We start from the raw sequence: 18,412 nt of genomic DNA on the forward strand, positions 1-18,412 counted from the left end.
AGGCGAAAGTTTGTACACAGGGGGCATCAGCTATCTCTGCAGATGACTGTACTTTCATGTACAAATCAAGTCCATTGAATGCCATAAGTTGATCTGTAGTTAGTTACAATCTGTGTATTTACGTAGTAACACCACTAAAAACATAAATGGTACATAATTATAACCTACTGACCTACTCTTTGTAAATGACAGCAATGATAGAAAAAAATTAAACCTGACAGTTGGTTTTGATATGTTGTGCCAGATTACCAAGAGGTAGAGGCAATGTACAGTTGTGTGCAATATAATAGCTGTCAATAAAAAAATGAAAATTAGGGGAAAACTATGATTTTAGATCAACTATATTGGATCTTTTTTTATAATTCTTCTGCATTACTTGACATTATTTCAAAATTAACTGTAATCTTTACTTAAATAATATTGGAAGTAAAAAAATAATAAACATGAAAACCAGATTTTTTACTAACTTTAGGAAATTCTTAGAAAAACGAAAACCCTACGAAAAAAATACAATTCTGTACTATAAATTGTAACTTTATATCTTGCCCATTATTTCCAATCAAAGCTTTACATCTAAACCCATGTTATCCAGAAAAAAAAACTTTTCTATAAGACGACCTTCGTCGCAAAGTACTTGTACGGTCCATCATTAGAAATTTGTTGTCGATTTTTGACCAAATACTTGGTTTTGTTAGTTTGCTTTAGGCTCTATAACTAATTCCGATTGATGGACTACTAGTATGTTTGAGACGAAGATCATCTTATAGAAAAGTTTATTTTTTTCTGGATGACATGGGTTTAGATGTAAAACTTTGATTAGAAATAATAGGTAAGATACAAAATAACAATTATAGTGCACAGTTATATTTTTTTCATAGGGTTTTACGTTTTTACAACTGATTTCACAATACTTTTTTTGATTTCCAATAATATTTAAGTAAAGGTTACCATTAATTTTCAAACAATGTAAAGTAATGCAGAATAATTACAAAAAAAGATACAATAAGATTCATCCAAAATAATAGTTTTCCCCTAATTTTCATTTTCTTATGTACCACTTATATTGCACACAACTGTAACTGCTGTCTAAGAGTTATTATTTGGCTTACACAAGAGTCTCTTTGACCAGGAGTTAGGATGCACCTTACTCTTTCAACAGTCAAGAGATCTTGAAGTTTATATACAGTACATAATTCAATATTTAAATGTCATCACAGAAAAATGAGGAGTTTCAATTAAATGTGGAATTTAACTACTGATCAGAAGCTCCTAATTCCATTCACTCTATTAAGAGAGTCCAGTGGGCTGATATGAATTGTACATTAATCTGGCTCTGTACATATTCACTTTTCAAATTAGACCATTAGACTGATCTTGTAATCTTGTAAATAAGAGAAGTTTGGGTGGTGCTTTGAAATTAGTGCCCCGCTTGCTGTAGTGTTGGAGACTCATTATTACATTAATTACACTGAGTTGTTTAAAAAAAACAGTGTATTAAAAAGACATTGCACTTATGACATAAATAGAATTGTATAAGAATTGTATAATTTATTGGTCAAAAATAATTACATAATCCTAACATTAAGTTGAAATTACCTTTTTCAAAAAGTTTTATAAAGGCATGAAAGTGATTAACTGGTAATTAACATTACATCAATTAGATTTTTATAATATGAAGAATTTGTTAGGTTAGGTTTGTACCTAATTGTATGTTACTCAAAAACAATAACAGTTGTTGTTGTCCTAAGGAACCCCAGAGGTGGAAAGGTGCAAATAACATTAGGTTTATCAAACATAATGTCAAATAATTAAGGCAACATTTTTTGCTTGCAATTAAAGCATGTCTCTAAAGCAAAGGACCCAGCAAAGGAGGCTTTTTATAGCATTAGGAACTAAAGACTAACATTTTTTACAGAAATTTAATAGACATTCACATAGACTATAATAATTGATGATATAGACTATAAAGCAAAATCATCATTTCTGTAACAGATCCAAGTTCATGACTAGATTGACAAACACTTTGCTTCTGGTTTTCAAACTATCAGACAACCAAAATGTTTTGTCAGTGTAACATCATACCAGCCATCGGCCGAGGCATGTCTACACCGGCCGGTTTGTGCGCGAGGAAATTGCCTCGCATGTATGCTCACTGTGTGGTCCCTCTTAATGCCCAAGTAATACAGTCCTACAAGCACTAAATAAGTTATGCATCAGGGTTTTACACATTAGTTTCCCAACCATAACTACTATGTAAAACTCACTGTATATTTAGTTTTTCTACAAATATTGGTTATGAAAATCAGTACACAGTACTACAGATTCGACCCATAGCTTTGGCATTTGTACAGACTGTAGTTGACCCAATTATAAATAGCACAGACACAAAAGGACACAGGTGAGCAGTTAGTAATGTTAATACACTAACTTCAGCATTACATGGATGGATGCAAACCACAAACATTTTGTTAGAATCACAAGGACCATTCAACATGAAGAAAACAAAAACATTATCCGGCATGTAAGTGTCCATTGCACACACATTATGCAGGTTAACAGTAAGTCACTCTGCACGGAAACAGCGACTGAAGGCACTCACTCAGATTGTCTTCCACTTACCAACAGGTCTGGCCTGCTAAGGCACAAACAAGCCAGCAAGATCTATAACACCAACGAGAAAAATGTGAGACACACTGACATGTGGTGCTTAGGGACTAGCTTACAACGTTTATTTACTGTGGATGGTCCTTGCAATTCATCAACAACCATTATTTTGCGCGAATACCAGTAGGCGTTCTATACGAGACGTGTGCGCGTTTAGACAAAACATACCACCATTATCGATGTTTGCGTCCAATTCATTCATAAATTATATAATTCTCTTAAACGTTAGGAAATAACGTCACTAAAACACAAAAATGAAGTCGTTCACAATGAATAAATGCATGTGATTCGAGAAACATGGCCACCATACTTCAAACCTCCAAAACACAAATAGACAATGAAAAGAACCTTACAGCGATATAATTCGCTAATATTGTAAAATTAAAACAGAATCAATTGAATAGTGTCTAGGAGCGGCTGGCATAAATAATTTCATGCATTACTCAGTAGTACGTATGTACTTAGAACTTTCTGACGTTTTACGGAATATTTGGCAAGCGACGACTCTGTTGGGAATAAGAAATGGATTATCTCATTGTAGCGTGCTACACGTGATTGGAAATAAATGTTATTGTGAGATAATTAGATTTCGAGAGAAAAGAAATTGGATGACCAGACATGTACAAGATGTCCCTTGCTTGCAGTTTAGAGCGGTACAGATAGTTACATTCCCTACTACCACCGCCTCTACCGAAAACAAAACACGTTTTACCTCAGATACAGAGTCATCCTCGCTTTCAGAAGAATCCGTCATGTATTTGGCAGGCGCACCTGAATACGTTTCGGTTTCAGATTTGGCCGGACTCGAAGCCGAACTCTGAGGAGTGGACGATTTTACCACATCAAGTTGCACATTCACCTTATCGATATTACGGTTTTCAGACTGTCCAACATTCTGCATTTTTGTCCTAATCCAATATAACTTAATTAGTCTTTCAGTATCAACACTTTCCTACGAAATTAACACGTTCTTATATTAGCAAACAAAATTTATTTCGTCATTTAGCCAGGTTGATACCCGCCATGTCTACTACCGAGTTCGTCCCGGATGCTTCAAGTAGGCTAGCAATTATCTCCCTCTGGCGGAAAAATGCTGAATTTTTTCATGCTGCCCCCTACAGTAAAAAATGTGAAATAATTAAAAAATATATATTAGACTTTAATATCAAGCCATTATGCCGGCTTCCTTTATTTTATATTAAAAAATGTTTTCGAGCCCTATATAATAAATAAAAATGTGTAATTAAATATTGTGTATTTAAAACTTAAACGCAGTTTACACTATTAAATACTAGAATGAGCTCTTTTTGTGAAATAAATTCAGCTGTTTCGTGATGTTTTAATTCGTTCTATAACTTATTTACAGGTATCCAAAAGTATTTTGATTTCTAAAAAGTAAGTTAAATAAATTATAATTAAAAGCGCGAGCCACGCGTTATAGAAGGTGTGTTAATCGGAATCATAGCGCTAGATATAATTATTCGTAAGAATTAACGCCCGGAAGCAACGAAACAATCTTGTTAAACTTACTATGAGTTGAGTTGCCATGTGAGAAAATGATTAGAATGGCGGCTGAAAATGTCTAACAATATTTCTCAAAATAGAACTAAACTGAAGTGATATTTTATAAATTAAATATGAGTTTACGTTTTAGGAAGAAGAAGTGAAACCGATGACTTTTGCGTGACAATAACAATCAATAAAAACTAAATTTAATTTAAATAATCATGTAACGACAATACCTTCCAGTAATTTAATCATGGCCTTTTACTGCGAATAATTATAAATCTATACCAATTCATCTATAAGTGTTTAGTGATGGTGTTTGAAATGTTTCCGTAGTGTTACTTAGCAACATGGCAAGGGATGGAGACTTGCCGACTATTTTTAATCCTAAACGAGTTCGTGCTCCTTCTGTGATAATAACAAGTGAGGAAGTGGAGACTGAACGAGGGGGTGAAGGTGATCGTGATCTTCCGAATGGGCCCCCAACGCCACTGAGCCCGCGGGCGCCTCTAACACCGCAAACGTCCGTGTCGTCGGCAGTGTCTGCACCACCACTAACGACGCAGCCGTCCCTTCAGCAAGCCTTTAGTGAATCTGCGGCAAGCAGTCAAGATGAAGAGCGACAGCTTCGCGAGAAGAAGTGCCCAAGATCTTGCTGCTCAAAGTTTGCAAAAAAGGTACTTTTTTTCGAAGTGCTTTGATTTGATCAAATATTGTGTTAACTAAAACTACTATCAACCCATTGTTACAGATATACTATGGAATCTGTGTCACACTGGTCCTTACTGCCTCCTGGGTGACATCAACTCACTGCATCAAGCACATGTACTTGGAAACTTACCCACCTATAATCTATCCCACTAGCACGGAGACAACTTCTCAGACCTTCAACTATACTGCTAAGCCCCAAAGTCAAGTAAGGGAATCAATATGCTGCAATCCATATATGCAAGGAAGTTATTTTGTTTTAATAGCCATATATTCCAGATTTGGTCGGGCTAAAGTAAAAGTGGGGCCAATTTTTTTATTGTCTTATTGTGAATAATTATTAGGTAAACTTGTTTTGTATGGACAACTCTTTCCTAGTATCTAAAGTTATTGAAATATCAAGCTCAGGATACTATAACGTCAGGCAGGTATAGTTTATTTAATTATATTTTAGTGTACTTCAATGTGGAAAATAATAGCCAGTTTTTCAATTGGTTACTAGATTTTACACCCTCCTTCCTACCTACTTTCCTACCTTCCTGCTTTCAACCAATATTGACAAAAAAATCTGTAGTAATAATATGAACTCAATAACATTCTTTTTCAGAACTACAATTTGTACAATGCCCCCTTCTTCACTGCCTGGTTTTCTACCAACTGGCTCATATTGTTCTATCCCATCTACATGATAGTGATGCTCATTCACAACAAGTGCAAATCTGCCAATGACATAGTCTATGATGCCTTCAGAGACTTCAGAGAAAAGGGATTCACTTTTGGTAATTATTCATTTTTTCTAAAATGCAATTTTAAACTGAACCATATCAAATTTCGTCTTTGAGGACAAAGGAAGAGGAAGTTAAAAACTGCTAAACCAATTTTGATGAAATTCAGCATGTAGAAACTTAACCTTTAAAATTGAATACAGGCAATTTTAATTTTTGGAAACCATTCTTTGCATAGTGAAAGGGTAAACAACAGACCCACTTGTTTACAGGCAGAATATGTTTTATTTTTTTATAGGGCACCCACTTAATGTAAAATTGAACACTAATAAACCAATGTTATTTTTTTATTTTATTTTCAAATACATTTTAGGGGTTGCTTTGAAAATTTGGACCCTCCATACAAGGATCTGCTGGCTGGAGTTACCCCAAGTATCAGTATCAGTATCAGTATATGTTTTACTGTGGGACTATAAGTTAGAGTGTAAAAATAAAATAATGCTGTTATAATAAGGTAAATTGGACATTAATAAACTTTGAATCGTCGGATCATAATGTATAGTGGTAATAATCAGTGGTCCAAATTTTTAAAGTGCTTTAGCAACACCTAAAATGTATTTAAAAATTCTGATCAAAGGACTCACAGGAATAAGGACCACCCTAGTTGTGGCTATAGCTAGTATTCTATATTCTGTTACTAATAACAGCTAAACAGTAGATATATCAGCATATTTATAGAAGTCCTTGGTTTGTTGACCTTACCCATCTACCTTTTTTAATTGTTAATGTCCTGACCTCTATGACCATGCAATAATATACCTGCATTCATGTCCAAACTTTATTCTATTATTGTTACTAGATGTGTGTATTGGAAGGCAGCTTTAGTATTTGTACATAATTACTCACAAACTCTTGTAAGTTAGTTGCATTAACAGTTTTGAATCCTTTGCCAGCTCGCTTCATCAGCCGCTGTGGATTGTTCTGCCTGCTGTGGGTGGTGACCATCTACATGTACACATATTCCTTGAAGATCCTGCTCTGCACAGATGTGGTGGCCCTGTTTGCCACCAATGTCTCATGCATCTATCTGTTGTCCTGGGTCATATTACATGAACAGTTTGTTGGTGTTAGAGTAAGTGCCTATACCTACTACTATGCTCACATCTTATAGTCAATTTCAACATTAGTCCTTTTATTTATAAAATATCATTATTTATTTCTAAAAATTGTAAATTGATGAGGAATTGGGAATAGTGACATTTGGAATACATGTTTAACTTTAATGCTTAACTGATCATTACCATAATTTTTTTTATATTTTTTATTTATTAAGAATAGCATACTTGATATAAGACATGACTAGACTTAGAAGTTTTTGTGGCAAAATCAAGTGTTTTAGAAAATGTAACATTGATAAATCGGCTATAGATAAGTCAATCATAGGTAATTAAAAGATGTAACCTCTACTTGCTGTAAATTACCAAGACATTTCAAGAATGCAAATCAATTACAAATAGCCACATCATTTATTTATTATACATATATTTAGTACTTAAAAATGTAATCTGTAGTATACAGTGCCAAAAGAATAAAAAACTGCCAACATATTAAAGAAGATAATGTGTCGAGAAGAGACATGTTGAGTATTTCGCGGTTATACAATGTTAAAAATATCTATTACGTTAAGGTAACATCATTAACTAACGTGTCAATATTTGATTTTGTCAATCACTTTATTTTGCCATGGTAACTTCTGTCTGTACATGACTGTCCTTCTGAGATTGCCATGATCGAAATCGATCTGGAGGACTATATCTGTACAAGTTAACGATTCTCTACTCTGACATAATAAAAAAATATTGTTATACGTAACAGATCGTGGCGGCTATTTTGTGCGACACCGGAATAGCGTTGCTCGCGTACATGGACGGCATCACAGGCAGCTCTACACTTGGTGGAGTTGTACTCGCCGCCTGCGCCGCGGCAGGTTTTGCTATATTTAAGGTAAACATATCTTGATCATTTTATGACAAGACGTCGCAAACATAACATTACGCAAAAAAAACGTATGTATGCAGTGAGTCCTCAACTCCCAGTATTTCGATATATCAAAACCCTCTAATTTCTAGGTGTTTCTGAACTTTATGATTGTGATGGTAGAAGGCTGAGGTAACTGTTCAGCGTTCAGCTGACGCGACAGAATTAGTTGAGGAATTTATACGCGTTATATCATAAATGTGGCATTTATAACTTAGTACAATTGCCACTATAATCTGGTAACTTGTAACTTTACATTACATTGTTACTCTCATCACTCATAAGTAGTCAAACTTTAGCTATTTATTCAAGGTCAGTCAAGGTTTATCATTGTTTTGTCTTTATGTCCCTCACAAGAATTTTGCTGCGCGAATCGGCTCTGTCTGTGAAGACGTGCCTCGCTCGAGGCATTGCGGCCTGCTTATTTACAAATATGTACATGCCCAGGTGCTGTTCCGTAAAGTAATGGGTGAAGTGAACACTGGCCAGCGCGCGCTGTTTTTCTCCATCCTGGGCATCGTGAGCGCCTCCCTCCTGTGGCCGGTGTGCCTCGCGCTCTACCTCACCGGCTCCGAGATGCTGCCGTCCCCCTCGCACCAAATGCCCTGGCTTCACCTCATGGGAGCCAGTGTTGCGCTGTTGGGTGAGTGTTTCGGTATGACCCAGTTAAATGTTGTACGCTCTAGACACGCCGATAAACGTTTACTCTTAAATGACGTTAAATTTAAAAAAAATAAACTCATTGCCCTCCTTTGCATCGCGTAGTCGTGTAGAAATAAAGGTGTACAAATGTGTCAGACTTTGTTGGCATTTGATTTGACATACTCGTATTACAATAACTTTATAATTATTAAAACGGAGTATGTTTTCACTGAAATATCAATATTAATCAGATATTTTAAGCAACAATGAATGTAAATTAAATACACGGTTCGTGATTGCGGAGTAATAAATGTAAATCGGTTGATTTTTCTTCTTACAATTTCTATTGAAATTTTTATACCGCTACATTTACGTTAGACGTCCACATATAGCCAGGTAATATATTTCAGAGACAGTGAAACAAACGATTGTGAAACCTAATCTTATGGAGCTAAAGTTGCAATTTCAGTAAATATTCAAAATTGCTTTACAGTACAGAATGTCTATGCGAGATTGGAATAGCAACGTTAAGTCCTTGCTAATAAGTTTCATTATTATTCGTTGAAGTACAGGCCCTTAGACGGTTGTCGAGATTAATTCTCGGATGTTACCTTGCGTGCACTTGCTACTCGGCGGATGTTTCCGTCTGTCGCAGACTTATAGGTCTTGACTGTCGGTCACGTAACTCTTCACCTAAGATAATTTGCTTAACCCCTACATAAGTTAAATATAGCAGGATGCTTTATACATTACAGTAAAATATGTATCAGACAAGATTTAGCTGGGGGCTCTTGGGCTCGATTACCTATTTGGTTGATTACGAAATCCTCGAATATAATTGGCTACTTGACAGTTTTTTGTAAATAATGTCAATCGATCTTGATTTTCCTGAGCATCAAATATCTATATAGGACTCATGGCATTTAAGCAACACAAAGGTCAGAAATGAGAGTTAGTCTGACGCTCGCACTCGACGATTGAAACGCCTCTAACAAAATGATATTGTAATGTAACGTCACATTACATTAGTGACATTGTGTCCTAAATGTATGGAAGATCAAGAAAATTGCTATCTTGACCCTGAAATATTGCGTGTATGTATATAGTTGTCATATAATTTATTTATGGTACAATTTTTAGTTTTGAAATATAAAAAAAAGTTGAGACTTTGGAGCCTTGTATTTTCTTATAATCTCAATGTAAATAAATAAATATTATAGGACATAATTACACAAATTGACTAGTCCCACAGTAAGCTCAATAAGGCTTGTATTGAGGGTACTTAGACAACGATATACATAATATATATAAATACTTAAATATATAGAAAACACCTATGACTCAGGAACAAATATCCATGCTCATCACACGAATAAATGCCCTTACCAGGATTTGAACCCGGGACCATCAGCTTCGTAGGCAGGGTCACTACCCACTAGGCCAAACCGGTCGTCAAATGTGTCTTTTTAAATTCCATTTTTTTAAATAATGAATGGCTCATTTTCTATCCACTTAGCTAAATTTTGTTCCCTGTTCCACCTATCCCTACCGCCTTATCCCCCCTGATCTCTATCAGGGGGGATAGGGGGGATATGTGGAATATTTTTCCTTGTTTCCCTACCGGTAGGGATATATGGAAATAATATGTCCACCTATCCTAGCCCCCACTGGTAGGGATAGATAGAGTTGTAATATTCAACATGTGTCAAAGTACCCAAAGTAAATTTTTATTGATTTACTGTTTTGGGCGCGCTCAGTTGTATTATGTAGTAGCTGATATGTTATGCTATTTAATAACAATAATAAATATTAAATAAATATACCCTTGGATGATTGGACTCGACCTCATTGGTTATCAACCAAATTTTTCGTGTTACTTGCTCTTTACTTGTCAAATACGATTATGATAGCCGTATGTTCAAATACTGTAAGTAGGTATACTTTCTTTGTTGCAGTGTTCCATCTAGTGTTCCAGTTTGGAAATATTGTGACATACAACATTTTCGTCTCACTCGCTCTCATCACTGCTGTACCAGTCTCAGCCGGCAAGTATTTATTTAAAACACAAATTTCCGTTGATCAAATGACCCCAAAACAAAATCAATGTAGAGATTTGAGATACGACATTGCTGTACGTTTTTTGGATTAAAAGTCTTATGTTTCGCGGGGTTTTTTTTTTTTAAAGGTTTGTAAGTGTCGAGTGAAGACACAGGGCCCTCGCTAGAGATACGGGCGACCCTGTGCCCGCGGTGACATTTTCGAAAGGTTTTTTATGATTTATGCGATGCTGGGTCCGGCATCACCATCAGACAAAAGCAATGGTGATGCTCAGCTTTTAGAGACCCGGCGTTGTTCTTGTGATTTAGCTATTGATGGACCCATGGTCCCCGCATTGAGTACGGGCGGCCATGGGCCCAGGTTGAGATTTGTGAAGTTTTAGTTGTTGTTATTTTATTATGGTAAGGTTGAGATTTGTAAAGTTTTAGTTGTTGTGATTTTATTATGGTAAAGATTGTTTTTATTTGATGAAAGTTATTTTTTGTTATAATTAATGTGAACGTGATTTTACTGTTGGTTGTTGATGTGCGTTAAATGTTGTTTAATGTTTTATTTGATTTATAATTGATTTAGTTAGTAGTTTTGATTTTTAAGTTGTCATAATTGGTTTAGGTTGGAGGGACCGCAGTAGAGATTAATAGATGCACACAACGGACGCTGCTGCCCGTCCGTCGGTTTTCCCTTAGTCGCCTTTTACGACACCCACGGGACGAGATGGGGTGGTGCTATTCTAAACGCCGGCACCACACGGCGTGTTTCGCGGGGTTGGAATAACGACAGGAATATTAACAGTTTTAAATGACTTCTACGACGAGGTCGTCCGCGCCGGAGGATAGTAAATGGACGGATCAACAATTTATTTTTGTTATTTTGTCCCGTTAGCCAGGAGAAAATAGTAGCACAGTTTGTTATAAGAACTGTTGTGTATACTAATGTCTAACATGCTTAGTAGATGGCCCATTGTGGAAAGATCTTATAACGGGTTTTAAGAGCGACCCAGGAGAACGTAACCATGGCGTGACACGAAAAAGATGATTCACCCATATATTACCCGAAATATTTTTAATAGTCATTCTATCATTTCTATTTTTGTAAACTTTATTTTTCGTTCGGCAGGATTGGACGTAGCATTCTACGAAGTGCAGTTCGAGGGCATGAAGCTGGCCGGCATCGTGCTGATCGGCGTGGGCTTCTCGCTCGTCATGTTCCCCGACAACTGGCCCAACTACATCATGCGCCTGCTCAGGTATAGTCGACTACAGCTACTACAGGGCTGGACGCCGGCTTACAGGGGTAGTGCGAGGGCATGGAGCCGGCTTCGTGCTGATCGGCGTGGGCTTCTTTTTCTACTACTTTAATGTATTTAACTTAAAGTATCCTTATGTGCATGAAGCACCGACTGGGTTGGCAGTAACAGCGGACGCACAAGCACTCAGCGACGTGTCGCAACTGGCGACTGCCTTCATCCACCTGCTGAAACCTAGATAAATTTTACACAAGGCGACAGGCCACTGATACACCTAGTTGAACGGAGCTGGTGTGACGTTGCTAACGGGAACCATGCTGTGTAATGTCATTCAAATATTAAATAAGAATCACCGGCGCTCGCTTCTTAGCGATAAGACCGCCTGTTGTTACCTAACTTTTACGTGTTTTTTCATTTCCTGTCTATTTTTTAACTGTATGGTGCACAATAAAGAATATTTATTTATTTATTTAAATAAGAACTCTAACACTGGATACAAGCCTCATAGTCATACCCAACCATAACCGATTTTTGATTGATTGATAATGATTCGACACATTCGACTATCGTGAAGTATAGTAGATAATTTGTAACTAACCTAACCAATCTAGGATTGTTACTGTTTGTAAGGGATCCTCTACACGATGGCCCAGCGTAGGCCAGTCTAAGGGACGCAGCTATGCGGTGGAATGAGATAACAATATCACTTGCTCCCTCTAACGCATAAGTGCGTCCCTTGGACAGGCCTACGCTGGGCCATCGTGTAGAGGAGCCATTACATAGACATAGTGGCATAGGCATAGTGGTGGTAGCGGTGGCCTTGCTAACACCGTGTGCGTTCCGTCAGATGGAGCCGCCGGCAGCGCGGCAACAACGGCTCGGGGCGCAGCCGCGACGCCATGGACTTCCGCACCGGCTACATACGCTCGCACCTGCGCTCGCCCTCCGGCCGCGTGCGGTGACCGCCCGACGACCTCCCCTAAACGATTATACGCTCTACTGCGCCGTGATAACGGTCAAATTACAACGCTCTGATCTAACTTTCCTCTTACTGTCGACGATTTGTTGTTTGGTTACGTAGGATTGGTTCACCTAAGGACGGGAACCCTCAGAGACGCATTCGCGCCCTATAAAATTTCTTTAAAAATATCTAGCGTGGCCGTATACCGTTGCGGGGTGCCTTAATTGTGGTCAAAAGGGAAAATCGGCTTAAACTCAAAAAAAAAAGGGGTACAAATCTCACGGAAATATTAAAGAGTTATGTGGCGAGGGTAACTTTAAATGAATGATATGAATGCAGAATTGAATGTTTCTAATATTAAAATTAAACTCAACTTCAGTTGATCTTAAAAATTATCGATGTTTATCTTATGACTTTACATTTGTAAAGTTTAAACTCTTGATCTGCTCACTATCCTCATGTTAGACCTCCAAATTAACTGGCCAAAATTTACAAATTATTTCGATATACACGTTATATACCGATTCTACATTTATAGTTCCGAAAATATTACGGTTTCTAAATAATACGCCTAAAGGTTATATTCAAATATATTCAATGAACTGAATCTTCTTCACATCTCACATCGTCGCTAATTATATCTATATCTTATCTTATAATGATATCTAGTGCTTGTATAATTTTATAGATTTACTTCGACTACCGTCCGTCCTCTCTATTTGAAGAGCACCTGAAAATTATGTTTTAGCAAAATAATCTACACTACCAGCAAATATTGAGAAATCGGGATGCTGATAACTAATGAACACTTATCTCAATGTGGTTAAAAATTGAACAGCAACAACGGATGCCATTGGGAAAATGTACTATTGACAGATCAAATGATTAGAGTAAGGGTTCAAAATCTAATTTTACAAAAAAAAGTACATTTTTGCCAGCAGTAAGCCTAGCACAGGAGCGGCGCGACAGTATCTTGGCCGGGAGATAGACTACCCGTCCCACTCTAATTCATACAGTGACAAAAAGACGGGTAGTAAATCTCGCTGGCGGGATAGTATCGCGCCGTTTCTGTGCTAGGTCTACTTTGCGCGAGTGCTTTCATAATAGCGGACTGTGGGACCTAATCTGTCAAAGAAACGTTTTCCCTTTGGCGCCCAGTGAAGAGTGATCTTTGGCAACTTTTTACCCCATTCTCGACACTACGATGTACTCAATACATCGTAGTGTTCTTTAAAACTTCAATTACTAATCTATATATTCTATCTATAATGTATAATCTTGATGTTGTGATCACCAGTAGTGGTTAGTGTAGGGTTTGGATCGTGTCAATGTACGAGGAGGTAATTCAATCGTACATTCAGACGTTCCGAAGGATGGCTTCCGAATTTGTCATTAGAAATTATGATATCGAATTTTAAAATAAGATCTAGTCGAATCTAGTCAGGGTATAAATATATTTGTTATACACGAATTGATTTACTTTTGAATGTTATTCTTATCCAGAATTTATTTACTGTAGGTTTTAATTTAATTATTTATATATTTAGATATTTTTTCAAGCGCTATTGCCATAAGCCATGCATTTTCGAGTCATGGAATTCCTCGTACCTGTATTTAGTATCGATTTTTACCGACTATCCAAATTGTGAAACTGCGTGGCATGTTGTATGGGTTTACGCATCTTCTCGATTTTAAGTTGACCTTTTTATGCACGTTATGCAAGTCCTACTACCGCCCCAAAACGTAGAAATAAATATAAGCATCACTTAACACCAAGTAATGGTCATGCATGTTAACCTCGTTTACTTTCGTTTAAGCGCTAAAGTCATTACAATATCTATATTATAATAATAATAATAGTTTTATTTAGTTATTGACGTCGACCATACCTAAATGTAAACGTTTTTTTCATGCATGCACATAACTAGTAGGTATATATCTCGTATGTAATACATTAGTTGGCTACCGCGTTACCTCGAGGTTTCGACTCTTCGCTCCGTAGTTGTTACATTATAGCGTTAATCATACAGTAGTAGACGTTAGTTGACGACTGAATTGTTAAAGTTGGCGTGTGAATTGAAGGCTTATATTGCTGCTGTTTGCATGGGTCGTTCTTGTATGTGTTTTATAAAAAAACAGTATAATTTGGATACAATGATTCCTTCGTTGAGATAGTGGACTGGTTTGAAATGGTTTTCCTCGTAATCTGATCGCTCTAAATATCCGCTTAGACGCTTAGCACACTGGATTCAATTCGGACGTCACTCTGATGTTTGAGCGAGAAAACGCTATGCGCGTATTATAGCGACATCCCGCTCGCACGCCGGAGGGACGTGCGAATCGGATCCAGTCTGCTCAGCACCTTAGATCGCTTTGGCCGACAGTAAATTAAATAGAAAAAGCAATCAACTATTTTTTTTTTATAACTCTGTATCTGTCGTACTTATGTATTTTCAGCGTGATTTGCAAAAACCAGACTTGTTATGATGTTGATATGTTTATATTATTGTTTGAACATGTTTTATTAGTGAATTTTAAATATATATTATAATAATATTTAAGTAATGTACCATCAATGCGTTCTAGTGTCATATGTTTTTCTTACGTGCCTTGTTTCACCAGGGTGATTGTTTTCATTTCTTCAGTAATTTAATTTATGCTCAGGGGTTCACAGATCAAAATACCTATATTTATTGAAATCAATCCACGAATGCACTGATAATGATAAACCAAAACTGATGGCACTGAAACGCACTAATATAGCCCTCATTCAGTAGAATTGACACTTCAGAGTCCGCTGCAAACTCGACCGAATTTCATTTTCCCATACAAACAAGTTTCCGTTCTCATTTTAAAACTACGCGTTGGATTGTAATGAAACTTTGCACATACAATGACATAAGGTATATCTATGCCTGTAATTAGTTCTGAAGGTACATAAACTAATTACATGCATACATATTATACCTTATCCTATTGTAAGTACATACAACGTTTCGAAGCAATTTAGGTAGTCGTTTTAAAATGAGAGCGTAACTACGTTTGCATGGAGAACCGAGCTTTCTGTGGACTCTTAAAATAAAACTAAACTGTTATAATTAATAAAATAATTAATTCGATACTGAAAGTGCATTTTGTTAAGTATTTAACCTTTTGAACGCCACGCCTATCGCACGCGGCGCGTAATCGTGAACCTTGTCGGTACGCATAAAGGTTGATATCGGGCTGTAGCCGCGCGCGTCATATGACGTCTTTGGCGGTCAAAAGGTTAAATAAGTATAATTTTACATTCTCACATTAATGTTGATCTCTTTTTAAGATGAATATTTAAGTTCGAGTCTACTTTGCGCATAGCCTGGCGGCGAAACACCGCTCGTTGAGTCCACTACGTAATTAAGGTGAATGTGAAGAAGACTGTCTATAAGGTAAGACCGTCTAAAAGCTCCTTCGTCGATTTTAACTGTTGCGTTTGTACATACTCCACTTGCCTATAGAAGATCGGTAGAGCAAGAGGAATGAAGCTTTTCTTTTTTGACTGTGTTTGAGCCTTGGAAGATTTAACAATTGGAGACGCCTTGTCTGTAATTTTCTGTACAAAACAGTCTGCCGATTTTTGCGGGAGGTACATCAAATGAATACGTACAAATAGCCATGTCAGATAATCGTCAGTCCATACAATGAATATGTTCGTTGATGTTTTCGACAGACGGGTAAGCTCTTAAGGCGACTCGAGTTGTTAAATCCTCCAAGGTTTGAGCAAAGTAAGTATACAAAGAGTTCTTGCCCTAAGTCGGTCTTCCCTCCAATTATTTCTTATATGGCGGTCTTCTCCGCATTGACTTTAGCTTATTTGCCTGCATGTTTCAAACATTTATCTTCTATAACGGGTAAGTGTTGGCCGCGAGGCCATGTGCAGATTAAGTTTATCACTAGCGATACTAGTCGAGGTGTTGTCACGTTTTTTGTATCGTGAAGCTCAATGTATTTGTTGTGACTGTGATGTTTTGTATGGTTGCTTATCTTTGAATGTGTAACTTGATTTATATACAACAATGGCTGCGATATAATAATAACATGTGACTGGTACACATGAAGTTTTAAGTAACAAAATTAATATAAATTACGAATAAATATGGAATTAGTTGTATTAGTGGAAATAACGGTTGCTACGTTTCGTTTCGTACGGTAGGCACGCCTTACTAGCCTATATATAGGATATTCAACGGCAAATTTACGATTTCCAAATGAGATTAGCATTAACAATTAATTTTCACTGCTGGACAGTGAAAATGCTGAAGGTAGTGACAAGGAAGGGGGGTTCCTTTCACTAGACATATGTAATGACATATTTAAACAGGCTGTTTATTTAGTCACCTGCAATAATTTACGGGGCGAATACATAAGTCATACTGAGCAACTTTTAATATGGGACCAACCAAGAAGTTGCAAAAAAAAAAATTGTCTGTTTCATACATTTCGGTTGTCTGACCTTAATACTTTGTATGGGAGAGTACATTTTTTTCGAGATTTCGGCGTTGGTCCCATAGTAAAAGTTGCTCAGTGTGACTAGGTACGTTCACTCCGTAAATTATTGCAGGTGACTAAATAAACACCTGTATATATATGCTATGCCGATATAACGATCGATTATTGATAAAATTTATAAAAGCTGCGTCACAGCTTTGTATATGACAAATATATGGGCACATTTTGAATGAAATAAGAATTCTATTCATAATGTGCCCGTGCAATTTCGTAACTCGCTCCACATTTAAAAAATATTCAATTTAAACCATTATTGGTTGATAATCGGTTAAACATTTACAAGATTATTAGTTAAATGTTATTATTGTAATGTTAGCAGCCTAATCCAACTCGAATATTTGTATTCAACAAAAACTTTATTAGAAACAGAACATTTAATTTAAGTAGGAACATTTATATTCAATGAATTTAAACAAATGCACATTTGTTGTTTCTAACAACAGTCTTTATTGTTAGTTTGATTAAAATGATGATTAAAGACTGAATTAAATTGAAAATGACTAAAATCAATTACACTGTCGTGAATTAAAAATTTAAGTATAAACGGGACCGGATTTCGCGGGGGGTGAAGAGGAGATGACCTTTCGTCTTTTGTCGCTGCCGTACTCCCACAGCGTACTCCCTATACTTCCACATAGTATGGAAGGGTAGACAGCAACATTTCTACAAAACTCAACGCTGTATGCAGCGTACGACGTCAAAAAATCCAAAGTCCTAGTCCAGGGTTCACCAAACTTAAAACGGCCAAATGTAAAAACATGCACAAAAGGCCGCTGCGACAGCGGTGAGACTTACTAAACTCGCAACTGTGCCTCGACAATACGCTGGCAGCTCGCAAGCCGCGGTGTTTTGAATAAATTCTCTTTGGTCGGTAGCCAAACTTAAACTTATGAAATTGTTACAATGAAAACAAAAATTATCTGTTGTTTTTTATATTTAACTGCATTAGGCTATTGTTCAAATTGGCCTTTCTTCACTCCCCGAAGCGAGCCGAACCGCAACGAGTTAGTTATGTATTTAAGTAGAGAAATGTTTATTAAGTCGGTGTTAGTTTAGATGAAAGTGATTTATGTACTAGGACACGTTAGTAGAAGCAACATGTTATTGTACGTAATGAGTAGCTGACACGAGATAACACATTGGCCCCTGTGATTCATTCAGTTAAATCTAGGATTTGATAGTCATTAAATAAGATTTGTCATAGAACTGTGTTGTTTTATTTACTTATATAATTATGATGGAACTTGTCTCTTGACATTCATCTACACTGAAGAGTTATTTACGTTAACAACTGGAGTCGATTTTAAGAGCTTACCCCAC

The 18,412-nt window shown here is 36.7% G+C and overlaps 2 protein-coding genes across 13 annotated transcripts in view; one reads left to right on the forward strand and one right to left on the reverse strand.

Annotated features, from left to right (window-relative positions):
• Positions 1-3,737, reverse strand: part of LOC133516323 (ankyrin repeat domain-containing protein 17-like) — a 54,850-nt gene extending 51,113 nt beyond the window's left edge. For 4 of the 12 annotated variants that reach the window (XM_061849202.1, XM_061849204.1, XM_061849200.1 and 1 more), the window contains exon 1: positions 3,377-3,732. In XM_061849202.1, the coding sequence (XP_061705186.1) occupies positions 3,377-3,565 (189 nt within the window). In that variant the 5' untranslated portion in view covers positions 3,566-3,732. Of the gene's footprint in view, positions 1-3,376 lie in introns of all 12 variants that reach the window. The other 8 variants (XM_061849205.1, XM_061849203.1, XM_061849211.1 and 5 more) reach the window with 6 other exon arrangements.
• A 450-nt stretch (positions 3,738-4,187) lies between these two features.
• Positions 4,188-18,298, forward strand: LOC133516329 (solute carrier family 35 member F3). Its single transcript, XM_061849219.1, has 9 exons — positions 4,188-4,847; positions 4,922-5,086; positions 5,486-5,657; positions 6,557-6,735; positions 7,479-7,607; positions 8,088-8,283; positions 10,238-10,327; positions 11,457-11,586; positions 12,434-18,298. The coding sequence occupies exons 1-9, from the start codon at positions 4,521-4,523 to the stop codon at positions 12,546-12,548; spliced, it is 1,503 nt and encodes a 500-aa protein (XP_061705203.1). The 5' UTR covers positions 4,188-4,520; the 3' UTR covers positions 12,549-18,298.
• The last annotated feature ends 114 nt before the right edge of the window (positions 18,299-18,412 follow it).

Source organism: Cydia pomonella, chromosome 3 (genome assembly GCF_033807575.1).
Source record: "Cydia pomonella isolate Wapato2018A chromosome 3, ilCydPomo1, whole genome shotgun sequence".
Taxonomy (NCBI): Eukaryota; Metazoa; Arthropoda; class Insecta; order Lepidoptera; family Tortricidae; genus Cydia; species Cydia pomonella.

Coding starts and splice junctions, on each gene's coding strand:
- LOC133516329 (XM_061849219.1), top strand. CDS start 4,521: ATGGCAAGGGATGGAGACTTGCCGACTATTTTTAATCCTAAACGAGTT. Junction 4,848..4,921: donor GCTCAAAGTTTGCAAAAAAG/GTACTTTTTTTC, acceptor CCATTGTTACAG/ATATACTATGGAATCTGTGT. Junction 5,658..6,556: donor AGAAAAGGGATTCACTTTTG/GTAATTATTCAT, acceptor ATCCTTTGCCAG/CTCGCTTCATCAGCCGCTGT.